This window comes from Suricata suricatta, chromosome 3 (genome assembly GCF_006229205.1).
Source record: "Suricata suricatta isolate VVHF042 chromosome 3, meerkat_22Aug2017_6uvM2_HiC, whole genome shotgun sequence".
NCBI classification, from domain to species: Eukaryota; Metazoa; Chordata; class Mammalia; order Carnivora; family Herpestidae; genus Suricata; species Suricata suricatta.
This window is the reverse complement of record NC_043702.1, coordinates 102,990,078-103,006,085: the sequence shown is the minus strand read 5'-3', so window position 1 is coordinate 103,006,085 and position 16,008 is coordinate 102,990,078. Positions and strand designations below refer to the sequence as shown.

Sequence of the window (16,008 nt, the reverse complement as noted above, 5' to 3'; positions counted from 1 at the left end):
GATCCCTTTGAAGCCCTTCTGTGTGAATCTGAGTGGATCAGTCTCGAGACCCTTCCCTTGAGTGGGTAACATGGTGCTCTCCACCTTCCATGGCTGGATGGGAAGAATGGCCACTGAGATGCCCATAAGCAATACAGTCTGATGAACTGTATTGATGTTTGCCAGTAGTTCTACCCTAATGTTCGTTAAGTAATTATTTCCCTTTTGTCTTCATTCTTAAGACTTCCTGATAAAAACGACCTAGGGGATTAGATTGAAAATTGGCAGTCACTTCGCTGCCAAAGCAAAGCAAATGCAAGCATTGACTGTGGCCACATAGACAAGTCCACACCAGGAGGTCATATCCATTCCCCTGTTCCCTACACTGACCCATGTCTGGAGGCTTGTTTTCCATTCCCAGCATAAGAAACATGAGGGGCAAATCAGGACACTTTTGCAAATATTTAAGCATGTCAGAAACTATAGTTCTAAAATATTCTAGAAACTTGAAATCATGGTGCTCTTCTCATGTAGATGTCAGACAACAAAACGATGCCTAGGTATATGAATATAGCCAAAGCCCGCCCAACACTACCTTATTATTAAGAAATTATTATGACCCTCAAGATTTTGAGTATAAAATTAATTAAGAAAACACTACCACAGATGGAGATTTTGGGAGGCCTGGTTTGACTGATCTGCTCCAAATGTGAACAGAAGTAGCATTCAGTAGTGCCAGGAAAGTTCTTCACAGAACCGTCTGCATTCTCCCCATTATCTTCAGCTCCTCTTCTCCTTTTCCTCCTCAGCTCCCACAACCAGCCTTCTCTCCTTTCACGCAGCTCCGCTCATTGAATTGTTAACTTCCACGGAATACATCAGCCCTCACTCATCCCCCTCAGTGGCAGCATGTCACAGCACTGCCTTCTTCCCCATCACACACACAATGAATACAGTCTTTCAGCTGCTTATGGAACATCTTCCTTGGATGTCAACTGTCATCTCTAACAAAGATGCCTCTGGGCCCCCGACTTGTTGTCGCTCCAGGGATCTGTTCCCCAGCTGGTCTGTGTTACTCAGTCCTGTGAAGGACCTGGCCCCATGCTCCAGTGGCTGAGGCCATACACACGCAGAGCTTCTCTCTCCCTTTGTCTCACTCCTTCCTCCTTCTTGACTGACCATGTCCACCATGCCCACCTGCTTTGTGTCTCTCCATCTGACTGCCTTATCCTCACTCTCCAGGCCTCAGTTTTATTTCAAGGGAGCTTCAGGGTCTCTGTCTGGGCTCTGGTGATGGTTACATACACTAGCCTTCTGCTGTCAATCTCATACTGTCTTCCTACTGTCTTCTCCACCAGAAGACTCCCAGAAACGTACTCACCAATATGAACCATGATTCATGCTCTTATTTAAAAGTTGGTTATGGGGGTGCCTGGGTGGCTCAGTCGGTTAAGCCTCTGACTTCGGTTCACGTTGGATCTCACGTTCGTGGGTTCGAGCCCCACGTCGGGCTCTGTGCTGACAGCTAGCTTGGAGCGTGGAGCCTGCTTCAGATTCTGTATCTCCCTCTCTCTCTCTCTGACCCTCCCCTGCTCACGCTGTCTCTCTCCCTCTCTCTCAAAAATAAATAAAAACATTAAAAAGAAAAATTGGTTATGACAAGAGGTCTCTGTCTCTTAGAGGTATGGTCCAAATTCCAAAATATTTAACATAGTTGAGAGTACAATCAAATTCTTATAAAATCATAATTGCCTTTTTTAGAGAGTTCTTTCTAAAAGCTTTTAAAAATATTTATTTATTTTTGAGAGAGATCGAGGCAGAGTGTGAGTGGGTGAGGTGCAGAGAGAGAGAGGGAGAATCCAAAGCAGGCTGCAGGCTCCAAGCTGCCAGCACAGAGCCTGATGCAGAGCTCAAACCCATTAGCTGTGAGATCATGACCTGAGCCAAAGTTGGATGCTTAACTGACTGAGCCACCCAGGGGCCCCTCTAAAAGTTTTTTTTTAAGTTTATTTATTTTTGAGAGAGAGAGAGAGGCAGGGCATGAGAAGGGGAGGGGCAGAGAAAGAGGAGATAGAGAATTCTAAGTAGGCTCCCTACAGCCAGCACAGACCCCGACGTGGGGCTCAAACTCACAACAAAGTCAGATGCTTAACCAACTGAGCCACCCAGGTGCCCCTGCGGAGAGTTCTTTCTAAGGAAAATGACCCAAGGGTCAGAGGTATTGCTTGAGTTTAGGGCTGCTTTTCTTAGAACCTACTGCTGGCTCTGGGGCTCAGCTGAGTCCCTCTTATCAATGACCGTGAACATGGGAGCTGACTCTTCCCTTTCCCTGTCCATGTGAGCACAAACATAGATTTTCACTCATGATCTCACCAAACATCCTTGTGACGATGTTGTGATCATCACCTGCCTGGTGCAGGAGAGGAAGCGGAGCCTCACAGAGGGGACCCAACTTCCCGGGGCACATCATTCGCAAGTAGAGACACCAGGATTTGAACAGCACACCTTTGCTGTAATCACCTTGCCCCTCTGGTCTCCTGGTCTGCCTCCTACGGTAGCTCTTTCCCATGGGGACGCTGCTCCTTCCCACAGTCAGCCTACATCTTCTCCCAACAGTGCTGGCATCAGGGCACTGACCTTGAGTCCTTGAGCTGCCCTCGTGGGTCTCCGGCTGACCATCCCCATTCCATTCACACAGGCTTTCTCCACACGAGACACAATTCAATTGACTAGGTTTCAGTTTACTAATTTGCAATCATTTTCCAGCCCTGCATTCCCTGAGATTACACGTGGGTCACCTTGACAGGAGTTCTTGGAGCCCGCAAACTCTTTGGTTACACATTTACAAGCAATCTCTTTGTTGATTTCTTTTGCGGGCAGACACATCCATTAAAGGACAACTGTTACAGGTGAACTTTGGGGGGAGGGGCCTTTCTTGTTCCTTCCTCATTTCATCTCAAGTCCTGCTGGCTGACTGCTATCTTTGATGGATGGCTCCGGTGTGCTATTTATTTCTATTTATTTTATGACATAGATGTAGGTATTTTTTCTTAGAGATTAACTTCAATAAATTAACATTGCCCCCTCCCATTTATTTAAGGCATTGGAAAAATAAGGAAAGTGCTAAAAATGATGACTAACAAATTTTTGAGAAATAAATACATGGCTCATGTGCTAGATGCAAAAGTTACTGCTAACTCAGCCAGTACTCCCTAGGGATACCAGAGATATTCTTTTTCTCTTCTTCTCTTTCTTCCTTCCTTTCTTCCTTCCTTTCTTCCTTTCTTTCTTCCTTCCTTCCTTCCTTTCTTTCTTTCTTTCTTTCTTTCTTTCTTTCTTTCTTTCTTTTTTTCTTTCTCTCTTTCTCTCTTTCTCTCCTTCTCCTTCTCCTTCTCCTTCTCCTTCTCCTTTGTCTTCTTTTTCTTCTCTCCTTCTCCTCCTCCTTTTTTAATAAAATAAGAACCTGAAGCTCAGAGAGTCTAAATGATTTTAGGCTGTATAGTTAAGTGACAAATCCAGGATTTGATCATCTCATTACACAATAAAATGTTACTTAGAGATCAATTACATTTCACATCAGGAAAAGGAGGGTGCTGGCAGCAAAAGTAGCTATAGTTGTGTGTTCTTTTTTTAAGTTTGTTTATTTATTTATTAAGAGAGAGAGAGACTGAGAAAGAGAGTGCATGTGACCAGGGGCAGAGAGAGAGGAAGACAGAGAATCCCAAGCAGGCTCCACTTTGTCAGTGCAGAGCTTGATGTGGAGCTTAACCTTACGAATCACGAGATCATGACCTGAGCCAAAATCCATAGCCATCCGCTTAAGTGGCTGAGCCACCCAGGTGTCCCTCTTGTGTGCTCCAAGTGTATTATTGGTATTAATTCATGATATTTTCACTGAAAACTATAAGAGACTTGCAAAGAAGATAGCACTATTTCTTCTCTTCCTTCTTCCCTTTCCTCCAACTCTTTTTCTCCCCCTTCTCTTGTTCTTAATGATGAAGACTCTACAGTTTGAGAAAAGTGCAGAAGATGCTAGGATTTATCTGTGTTTGCCTAGAGTGTCCCCAAGGACCTCAGATGTCCCCATGGACCTCAGAAGCAGTACCAGGCATGACTGAAATGGCCAAGGCAGAGAGAAGGAAGTGGAGAGGAACTCAGTATCACTGGGGGCTATCACAGCTTTCCATACTTGGCTAAGGGTTCCAGCAAGTTCTGAGCAAAAAGAGGTTGTACCTGACGTCTCCCTGTATGGCCGTGTTTGATGCCACTGAGTTCTGCATATCCCTCCTTAGGGAGAGGATCATGTCCTACTCCCCCTTCCCGAGTCAGGGCGTCCAGTTCTGAACTGACCCCCTTTATGGTCTGGGTGACATCCTAAGTCCCTTCAGCAATTTGGCCACATCTATCAAAACAGAAAAGTGGATAATTTGACAATTTTAAGAGAAGGATCTACACAATAGAAACAATAATTTTTAAAGTGGAAAGGTGCAAATCAAGACTCAAAAATGTTCATTGCAGCATTTTTTCCCTAAGAGTGAAAAGTCATTGACAAGGAAAATGTTTATCATAAAGGAACGGGGAAATAAGTTATGACACAGACACACTATGGATACTTTGCCACCATTAAAATGGACAGGATATACTCATTTTCATGCTTATTTAATGATGTCAAGTAAAAGCTCCCCAAAACATATTTTATGTGGAAAAAGTGAGCTGCAGGATAGTATGTTTAATACGATCTCACATTTAGTAAATATAGAATACACATAGGAAGAGATTTCTATGTAGAAATTCTTTACATGCCCAACTGTTACTATTAGGTGTCAGATTTTACATGTAGAGTTCAAGTATGGATTCCAAGTGGTGGTGAAGAAGAAGACTCTTTTACTTAATATAAAAAGACTTTTTTACTTAAATATTTCTGAAACATTTGGATTTTTATAGTAAGTATATAATAGAATGTATTTATTTTATGAAAATGAGCTCCTAAAATAAAAAAAAATCAAGGAAAATATTCCCCTTATACTTTATTAAATATAGAAAAACCTGAATTGGGTGAATCAGAACTGACAACTGTGCGCAGACTTCCAGAGCCAATAAGAGAGCTAAGCAGCTCATGTAATTTGGGTCTGAGTAAGAGCTGCTGTTAGGTGAATAATGCCGTACACTGAGTGATAAGTAGGCAAATTAAAATAGAAACCAAAGTCTCACTGCATTTTTAAAGCATAATTATAATATGTCTGAATCAAAATGTTATATAAAATTATACTATGTAAATGCAAACTCTTAAATTTGATATAGACTTTGGGTTCTATCTCTTTCACAATTTTTCGATTACCCAAGTAATGTGACCCCACAGGCCATTTAGGGACTGTATTTGTGTAGCCTGACAGAGAACTGATGTGAAAGAAGTCTCAGACAAAATACTAAGGAGTCTTTTATAGCTAAGCTTTGTTTTCTAGAACCAACAGATCTTAAATTCCTTATACTGGATATTTTCCCAATCAATGATGAGTGGTGGCAGCACTAAACTAAAACAAACCAATAAACAAACTAACAAAAAAAAATCCCTCATGCTGTGTTTGGTAAGATTATCAACTATTTCACTCCATTTAGAATTCTGTAAAATAATGGTGCAATACGTTGCTTTTGAATTATCAATCACTGGATATAAGTTCTTTTCCCCCATTTTTGTGTTGTTCCTCCTTTTCCTGAGTATGTGATGTTTTCTGTTCTTTCCAGCTGACACACCACAGCTGTACTGTCTAAAAATGATCTGAAATCTAGTCATGGGATAGTTAGTGTAAACAAGCCAACACCAAGTTGCCCCAGGATATACATATTAGGTAAAAATGTAACGAATTAAACAGCAGACAACAACTGGTAAGTGAAGGGCATATTGGGTCAGAGAGAGAGGATGGGGAAGAAGGAAACACCGTGTATTCACTATTCCATTCCTTGCCTCAGCAGCCAATGCATGAGGGCCTGCAGAGGGCCATGCACACTTCTGTCTCACATGAGGCACAGGCCCTGATTGTATTTCTAGATGCCTGTGGGAATTCAGAGAGTGAAAGTAAAAATACAGAGAAAGCTATCATAATTTCTGCCTACTAGGGACAAAAGCACTTTCAAAACTCAATAGGCTGGGGAACAGCTTATAAACAGATTCATGAATAATAAAATTCAACCAGCAAAGAACGTGGAACCTTAGTGTGTTCTGAACTGATTCTCTCCTTGCTCTCAGGATTCAGGAGTCTCCCCCCCCCGCCCCATCTTAGACCCCTACCAAGAATGAGGCACTGTCACTGTACCAAGTCTGGGCATCTTAGGGTGGAAGGTGGAGGAAAGGAGGTCTGAGAGATCAAAGAACAGCCTATGTGAGGAGAGAGCAAAACCCAAAACCCCTTGGATGTATCCAGCACCCTGATTTAAAGGCAACTGTCTCAGTAAATCTTGTGGGAATGGCAGGAAGGTCTTCATGAAGGTCAAAGTCCTGGGACTGGATTAAACGTGCAGTTACCAAAGAGGAAAGCTGAAGGCAAATGTATAAGGAGATAACTTTTGGAGCAGAGTGGCCACTTCTAACTGCTCTTTGAAAGCCAGAAGGAAAATGAATGTGTGGCGGAAAGTTTAGGCGAAACTTTGGGTGAATGTTGCTTGTGAGGTTATAAAAGCTGGATAACAGCTAACAATAAAATAAAGATCAGTTCATCCGACAATGGCCATGGCCTGACCTATGGAAAGTAAAAATATGTCCAACAGAAGACATTCAATTGTTCATTCATGGATTTGACACCATTTATTAAATAATTTCTCTGCGGTAGAGAAGTGGAATCAATGGCAAAAGAGTGGTTTGAAGCTTCAGGATTCCATATACTAAAAAAAAAACCCTAAAAATATCCTGTATATTTTTTTAAGAAACAGAATAATAGGTTCTCTGTTTTTGGATGACCAGATGACCAGAATTTAAACCTTATACCATTTTCTCTTCCAATCTTGTACCATATCACTTTATGTAAGGGTGCATCAAGGACTAGAGCCAAAGAACAGAGTTACTGAAAATCACATAAAAAGTCTCTACTTTCTTATAAATACATTTTTTTTAAAAGTTCTACTGTTAAGCAACAGAGCTTCATTTCAGTTCTACCTGGTTGTTTGGCTGAGAGAAGTCCTCATTAGGGCCATGGACCCCAACTAAGAGGCATTCTTAGGACAGTAAATCTCCCTGCCTCCTCCAACTTGCTGCCGGAATCAGTTGGATCCCTCCACTTGGCTGATGATTTCCCACCCACACACCCCACTGTCCCTGGAGCTGTCCCCACTGTCCTTCACTATTCCCCACAGCCCACCAATCTGAAGTAATGGGATCAGAAAACACCTGATTGGCAGGGTATCTATGGGACAAACCATTAAGTTGAAGACATGTTCCTTTACAATCACTGTCTATAAAACTGTCACTCAAAGTGTCCTCATTTCTCTTCCTTTTTTTTTTTTAATTTTTCTTCCTGTTTAGTTCTTTAGCTAAGACAGAAACCCCTGGGGATGTCAGCCCTGTAGAACACCTGACCGCAATGCCTACCTGATGCTTCCCTTTATTCTAAGGAGGAGTCGTGCTTTTGATGTTCATCACGTTCTTCTTTCCCCTCCATCCACTTCTGGCTTCTGGGCTGACTCACCTTCCCTCGCTACCACCACGTGCTCATTTCCCCCCTTTACGTGGTCTCACTGAAATATATGGCAGTGATTCATTTAGCTCCAGAGGTTGATTAAACAGAATAAATGATTATCAAATACCAGAGGCCTGGAAGATGGCTAGGCCTCCCAAAACAGCCTGTTTTAGCCAAAGGAAGCCCACAGGCTGCCACGAGGTGATTGGAGAAGCCCTGGGGGAGTCTCTCCGACATCCTCACCTGCTGGCACAACTCAGAGTCTCAGATTGTTGGCTCCTTTTATGTAGTCACCAAGAGTATCTTTCGATTCAGCAGGAATCCCGCTCTGCCCCACTTAGTCACGTGACTTTAACCAAACTTACCATCTCAGAGCCTCAGTTTCCTTTTCTGGGCAAAAGAGATGCTAAAACCCAACTCAAAGGTTATTGGGATGACACTATGAAATACTGCATGTAAAATGCCAAGAACACTTCAGTAGATGATGGGCACCTTTTTCAAGAGACAATATTACCTAGAGTTGTAATATAGCAAGCTGCTATCTGCTAGATGCTCCCCTAGCCCAAATCAGTTTTCTGATCAATTTTGCCAAAAGCAGAAACTTGAGAGAACTGTACAGGGTAAATATATTTGAGGTTTCTTAGGAGCACACTGAAACACCAGTGATTCAGATAAGGGCATTCTCCTCTGAACCAAAAAATGTGAGGGGCTTGGAAAGCTAGCTTGAGCACGTGGAAGCTAAGAATACGGTTGGAAGAATGTTACAAAAAAACAACACAAAAACAAAAACATGTCTATTATGCAATCTTGTGAGCTTTTGTACTCTTCTCATCTGCAGTAAATAATAGACTTAATAGCAAAGTAATGAATGCGTTTTTACAAGGCTCTTGCAGTTTTCACGCCAGAAGGTGTATTCGGTGTCCACAGTCTTGTTGCAGACAAAGGGATCTCATTGTTCGTTCACATACAAGGAGCTTCTTGATCTGGATTTAGTCTTCTTTCCTGCCTTCTTCTCTTGTAAATCTCCCACATGAAAGTGGGGCAACAATCACACCAAAATATTTGTATCTTGGGAAGTCATGATTTTTATATTATTTCACATTTCTTGTCTGAGCATATTGTAGGTTCTGTCTACCCATACTATGCTAACTTTAGCAAACTTTTTCCAGGCCTTCAAAACCTAACAGTCACTTGTCCCAGCCCCTATCCACCACAGGTCTGGGCACATCTATACTTATCTCTATTACCAAATTCATAACACTGATTCATATATTGCTAACTAACTAAATCTTTTCTCACTGTTCTGTGAGTTCTCTAGGGCAAAGACCACAATGCTTTTGGCTTTCCCTGCACACCAAACTGACTGATAGACTAGTCACTTGATAAACAGGTGACACATGAGTAAATGTCAGATGGAACAGTACACTCAGTTGCTACTATAACAGAGTACTTTCCAGATTCACAAATTAGAGGCTGTGACTGTCAGGAGACAAAGGAGTGGAATCCAGAAGAGTTAAATCAGAATCTCAGCCTCTACTCCTCTATAAGAATGCAGAAGGAACTCCCTGATCTCACCTGGATTTTGCCCTGAGATGCTCAATGTGTTATTCTAGTCCTGGTGAAGTAGGTGTCTTTGCAACAGAAAGTTTTGATCAGTTCTCTTGATCTTGTTATGTGGGTTGTTGAACAAACTTTATATCTAAAATTAAACATCACTGCCTCTAATAGACGTTGCTTGCCACAGAAAGGGGCAGATAACGGGGCTTTTTCCCTGGCTCTAAAAGAACTGGAAAGGGTTATGAAATATGCAATAACCTCTATGTTGATAAAGGAATGATGGCACCAGAGTTGACAGAAAGGGCATTTTGAAGTGTTCCTCTGAGTACAGCCTAGATGATGAAGTTAAGTCAACATTATAAAGGGTTCAAAGCTTCCTGAACTAGTGAGTAGGTCAAACAAAGAAAAGGTTGGAATCTGAGTGAAAGAGATGGTTAGTGGAAAGTCCTAGAGAAGAAAGTGGCCAATATGGTGGCTTATTTTCCACATTTAAGTAATGTGATGCCATTCTCCCCCACTGCCCTTTATTAATCAATAAATTAAGCTCAAGCCTTGATTGGTTGTTCCTTAGGAAGGAAAGGCACAAAGACAGTGCTCTTTATGCAAATGGCCACACCACAGGAAATAAAACAGTGAGCAAAGATCAAGAGTTCGGCCACAAGGGAGCGAATTGAAGGTAATTAGTAGAAATACTTCACCTTCTCTTTATATTCTACTGCCCCATATCAACTTCTCTGATTATACATAAGGAAATAAAAGTGTTTCCAGTTAGGTGTATACATCTGTAAATTTCTGATGCTGAGCATAGAGAAGGGGAATGAATGAATCACACAAAAATGAGTGAGTCTAAGCTACTGATTGCAGATCATTTTGACTATGTTTTCTTGGCAACAAAACCATTTACCTTTTCCACAAAAATCTCTCAAGCTTGGGAGGAGCCATTTTGTGGTCACCCTTCCTCCTCAGAGATCTTCTACATTCATCTGTTCAGTTAACTAGCACTGAGTTTCTACTGCACAAGGGCTAGATCCTGAGGGATATAATATTAAAAGAGTCATAGCCTCCATCCAAAATATGAGCTATAATTGATTGTAGAGCTCCATGATGTTATGATGGAAGCCACCGCAGGATAAAGAGGGGGCCCAAAGAATGGAGAAGTCCATCCTACCTCCAGTCAACTGTGTCTGATTTTAGCCATGTGAAGATTTTGAGGAACCTCACCGCAGGGCCCAGGCAGCCCTACAGCATTCTGAAGGAGTGGCCCATCCAGAAGAATCTGGTGGACATAAGTGTTTTGTCCTGCCCTCATTGAACTGAGATTTTAACTCTACCTTAAATTTCATTTCAAAATAGTCCCTGCTGTTATCAATTTAAGCACTGAAGAAAAAGTATTCAAAATATTTCAAATGGGTTGAGATCAGTTTGACATGGGATTTCTTAATTGAGCAGAATTTCATAATGCAAACGAAGTTACAAAGCCCAAACTACAGGATACCTTAAATTTAGTGACAACAAAATGGGCTTGGGTATGTTCTGTATTTTCATAATATGGTGAAAAACAGGTAGCTCACCTGAAGGATTGAGGCAAAGTAGATGCTTTAGACATGAGAATCAAAGACAAAGGGTCTTTATCTTACAAAAGTAATGTGGTATGGGAGAACAAGAGAGACTCTGGCCCCAGCCATACTGATGTCAAATTCTGGATTTGTCACTTACTCAACTTCTCTGTAAACCACAGTCCTCAACCTTAAGATGCAAAAGTGAGGCAATTATAAAGAATTAGTATGTTTTTTGGTGAAGATTAAGTAGATTCTCAAGAAATATACATTTCCTTTGTTATAATGTTATTGGTTGTCATAGCATGGGCTGGTGACTGAAACAGTGGGAAAATGGATGAATAAAGACACAGTCTGTATAATTACACATCCCTACCTCCCCCCTCTCTCCCAGAAGCCATATTCCACACATTATAGAAACACTGACCACATCACAAAGCTTAATATTATATTTCCTTCTGTTGTGAAAAAACCAAATGTTCAGAATAGGAGATGATGATGTGACAACATGTTTTATGTTACAAACCCCAGTCATAGCCCTAAAAGTACTAGAGCTGGCAATTTTCCAAGTTAAAAACAATCACAATCATTAGGGAGACCTAGTTTCCATTGAATTTCTCAACCGTGTCTTTTTCTCTCGGGGGAAATTTTATGCATCAATTAATGTGTTTCCTCCACAACTGCAGAAAGATCATGATCCCCATTACCATTCATCCCTGTCAGCATCGCAATTGCAGAAGTGTTGAATGTCCAGGCAGCTCTCATCCAAGCCACATTCACACTGCTGAACCCCAGGAGGGGCACCTCCCCAGTAAGGGTGCCTTTCATTAGACCGCCCAATCCACCAGGTAAATGGTGTTCCATCTGAAAGACAAGATAGTTTGCACAGGGTGTCAGAAGCTGAGGTGAAAATGTCTTGAAGAATATACATATATATGGATATACATATATACCTATATATAATATATATGTAATATGTAATATGTATATATACATACAAATACTATATATATCCTGTCTCTCATTTCTTCTCTTCTTTTCTTTCCTTTTCTCTCCCTTTGTTTCTTTTCTCTTCTTTTTTCCCCTCTTCCTCTCTTCCTTCCTTCTTCCCTTCTTTCCTTCTCTCTTTCCTTCTCTCTCTTTTTTCTTTCTTCCTTTCTTTCCCTTTCTCCCTATATATGTATCTATATACCTATACATACATACAAATCTATATATCCATATCCATACATTTATATCTATATATCTATATCCATACCCAGATCTATATACATATAAAGATATATAAAAACACTTTCATTAAAAGTATTTATGTAGTGGGACACAAATTAAATTATAATGATCAGAGGCAGTGTCACAAACTCAAATCAGGCTGGTATCACAATTAATTAAATCGGGCTAAATTTCAGACCAAAAACATTTTAAGTTACAGATACAAAAATTTACTTCCTTATAAAATTACCAAAGGAAACACAACAGCATGAGGGCCAAGATTGGTCTCAGTTTCTGATAGACTCTGAGGGGAGTTGGACACTAAGGTGAAGAAAGAGTGTTGGAACCCTGCATTACCATAGCTTCTAATTTGTTTAAAGAGAGGTCATATATTTCAAGTTAAAAGACTAGAAGGAAAAAAAAATAAAGCCTTTTGAAGATCAATATTGCATGGGTGGGCCAAATAATTCTTTCTGAATGTCACATCTAACCTATACAAAGCTGGTCTCTAAACTCTGATTTCTGGTTTATGTAGTAAACAGAAAACTATTTTGGAGTCTTGTCTTTGATAATTTGTTTTTGTTTTTCTAAGTTTAGTAAAATCTGTTGGAGTTTCCCTTTATAACTGAGAATATTTCAGTAGATTACAATTATTACTCAGAAAATGATAATTATCCTAAATATCCAAGCAATGGGTTGTTGGCAGAGACAGGGATATTATGCATTTTTGGCTGCATGGGGTTACCTCCAGGTTCCTTTAGAAATTGCTGTTTTGTTTCTGTTTAGTATACAACAGGCACGTAATATGGGATTATTTAAAAAATGAAAGAAATACTTATGGGGGGCCATTTTTTAATGATGTGCCATTTTAAAAGTCGAATAATACTTATCTGATGATGTTACGAGGTGGGAATTTTACCAAGTCAAGATTTAATTGTGCATGCAATGCCTCATTTACAAACACATAATTTACAAATCATTCATGTATGCATAGATAGCAATGACTTTCAAAGAACTGCTCTCAGCACTAATACCCTTAGGAAAGTCACGGAGGCAAATAGGGAGAGAAGCGACAATCTGGAACTTCCAAGAATCAGTAGGTCATCGGGGAAAGCTAAGGAAGAGGCTGTGAAAAGCAAAAGTGTCTTAGGGTCACTGAGTTAGAGGGAGGTCAGCCTGAAAATAATCACACTGATGCCAAAATAGCACTTTTGATCCTGCCTAAAATGTACCAAACCCCTTATTATCTTTCAAGCTAGAATTCCAGTTAGAGGTGTTTGTTAACCAGTGTCTTCTTTTTCAAGACTAATTCTCAATGGTATAAATCCATTTCCCCTATGTTCAAACAGCTGTAAATCATTAAACAGTAATTCAGATGACTTGCTTTACTTCTAAATCCTAGCTTAAATAAGCCACATTCAAGGGGCCTAGGAAGCTTTTTCCAGTATGTGAGTTCAGGCAACACCAGGGTAAAACAGTGTGTATGTGATATGTTTACCAATGGTGGCTTTGAGTCTGAGAAATGGGAAGAAATTTCTTTGCCTCTAGCTCCTTCTGGCACTGCTCGGGCCTCTCCCCCATACTCTAGAATCCAGACCCCATAGGAATGTTTAATATCATCATGGATTATTTTTGTTTATGAGCTAAACAAAAGTTGTAATCATACTAATAGCATCATTGCATAATGATATGCACTCTGGACAACTGATTTCTGCTTAGCTTCTGGTGTCTATGTTGCTTTATAGGAGTGATACCAATGCTCACTTGTTATCTGAAGCCCCTAGAAGTTCTACAGCAGCTCAAGGCTTTGCTTTGTTGTAAACCCATCATGTCTTGCGGAACTGAGGCTTAGAATCCCCTCCTTATGTCTGGAAATTATTATAAAGGTTTTAAATTATTTTAACTGAATGACTGTCAGTGAGCAACAAGAAGAGTAAGAGGAGAAGCACACACACACACCCAGAGAAATCGGAAAGCAGAACAATTCTTGCTCAATTTTCCTCCCGATGTTTAATTTTTGTGTTTATTTTCCTGAAGAGTACTAGATGGAGCATAACAAACAAGGAAACTGAGGATCAAAAAGGGTGGGGCGTGCCTTGATTCCTGACTCTAATAACATGGTCAGGAAGGGAGTCTATGCCCTAGCTGTATATCTTGACCACTGGAGAGATTAGATTTAGTTTCACCTGACCAGGTGTTTTAAAAAGTGAAAGAACAAAGTGCAATTATAAATATATAGATATATTTCCATATGCATTCATCCAGGAAATACTGAAGATCTATAATATTCTGAACTATTCCAGGCACTTGAGATAAATCACTTTAAGACAAACCAAACCAGCTGACCAAAGAAAACATGTCCCTCAAAATCTTACATTGTAATTATAGTAAAGAAACAATAATGATCAATTTCACATTTAGAAAGGAACAAGACGGATGGAAACAATACAATAAGCTAAGAAAAGTGGGCTGTAAAAAAGGGTGGGCTGAAGTTGGAGAGTGGTCAGGGTAGAGCTTGATAAAAACAAACTCTGAGCAAAACTTCAAGGAAGGAGCAAGTGACATGTGGCTGGTCATCTGGGGAACATAACAAACAAAGGAGACTTTCAATGTAAAGGATCAAGGAATATAGGATCAATGTAAAATAAGAGAATCTCCTAAAATTTATTACCAGGTTTTCAAAATATGATTTTCAAAATTTGAGTAAACTCTAATTGGAACATTTAACAGAAAAAAAATACAAACAGGTAAAAATAGAACACCTAATTTTTTTTAATGTTTATTTATTATTGAGAGACAGAGACAGAACATAAACATGGGAGAGAGAGAGGGAGACACAGAATCCGAAGCAGGCTCCAGGCTCTGAGCTGTCAGCACAGAGCTCAACACGGGGCTTGAACTCACAAACCGCAGGATCACAATTTGAACCAAAGTGGGACATTTAACCAACTGAGCCACTCAGGTGCCCCCAAATAGAACATCTATTAATTAGGTTCCTGCCTACAAACTAAGAATTCACTCTGACAGTTCCAAGCCAACGTGTGTTTATTTATTTATTTAAAAGCTTATTTATTTATCTGAGAGAAAGAGAGAGAGAGAGAGAGGAGATCCCAAGCACAGATCTTAAGCAGGCTCCACACCAGCAGCGTGGAGCCAGATGCAGGGCTTGAACTCACAAATTTTGAGATCATGACCTGAGCTGAAACCAAGAGTCAGATGCTCGACTGAAGAAGCCATCCAGGTGCCCCATCAAAGGGTATTTATTAAGAAGATGGCAGGCTGCCACAGACCCGTGACCAAGAAAGAAATGGGCTGTTGGCTCACCACCATGCTCATTGGCCAATTCAGGGAACCCTGTCTGTCTCACTGCCCCTGAAAGTCAGAAGTTGGACACCCAACTGAGTCAGTTACCCAGCCAGCTCCATGGCCACTCCTCCCTAAGGGTCTCAGGATAATAGGCCTCCTCCATCCAAAAATAGGTGCTTCTGTGGCCCTCAGCCCCAACCAGCAGAACAGAAGCTGCATGCAGATCCTGCTTCCCAGTCAGAGCTGCACTCAGGGGTCTGTTCGGAGAAGCACAAGGGACATCCCTACATCCCAGCTGGAAGGGAGACTGGGGATGCAAATTCGGACTCTCTACAGAGACAGAACCCACGATGTGAATTTTCACTAACATAGAAATGCCACTCCAAATATAGTGGGCAGGTATGAATATGACAAATGGCTCTTCTGGAGCAAAACACACACTTAATATCACTTGATGGATCAGAACTCTAAACCGGGGGTACCTGGGCGGCTTAGTCGGTTAAGCATCCGACTTCGGCTCAGGTCACCGTTCGTGAGTTCTAGCCGCGTCGGGCTCTGTGCTGACAGCTCAGAGCCTGGAGTCTGCTTTGGATTCTGTGTCTCCCTCTTTCTCTGCCCCTCTCCTGCTCGTGCTTTGTCTCTATCTCTGTCCAAAATAAATAAACATTAATTAAAAATTAAAAAGAACTCCAAACTGATAGGGACAGGAGGGGTGCCCCTCGGCTGCTGCA

At 40.9% G+C, this 16,008-nt stretch overlaps 1 protein-coding gene across 2 annotated transcripts in view; it reads right to left on the bottom strand.

The window, feature by feature from the left end:
• CNTNAP5 (contactin associated protein like 5) overlaps window positions 1-16,008 on the bottom strand; it is a 789,622-nt gene that overhangs the window by 139,002 nt on the left and 634,612 nt on the right. For both annotated transcript variants that reach the window (XM_029934734.1, XM_029934735.1), the window contains one exon: window positions 11,467-11,623. In XM_029934734.1, coding sequence (XP_029790594.1) covers window positions 11,467-11,623 — 157 coding nt within the window. The remainder of the gene's footprint in view (window positions 1-11,466; window positions 11,624-16,008) is intronic.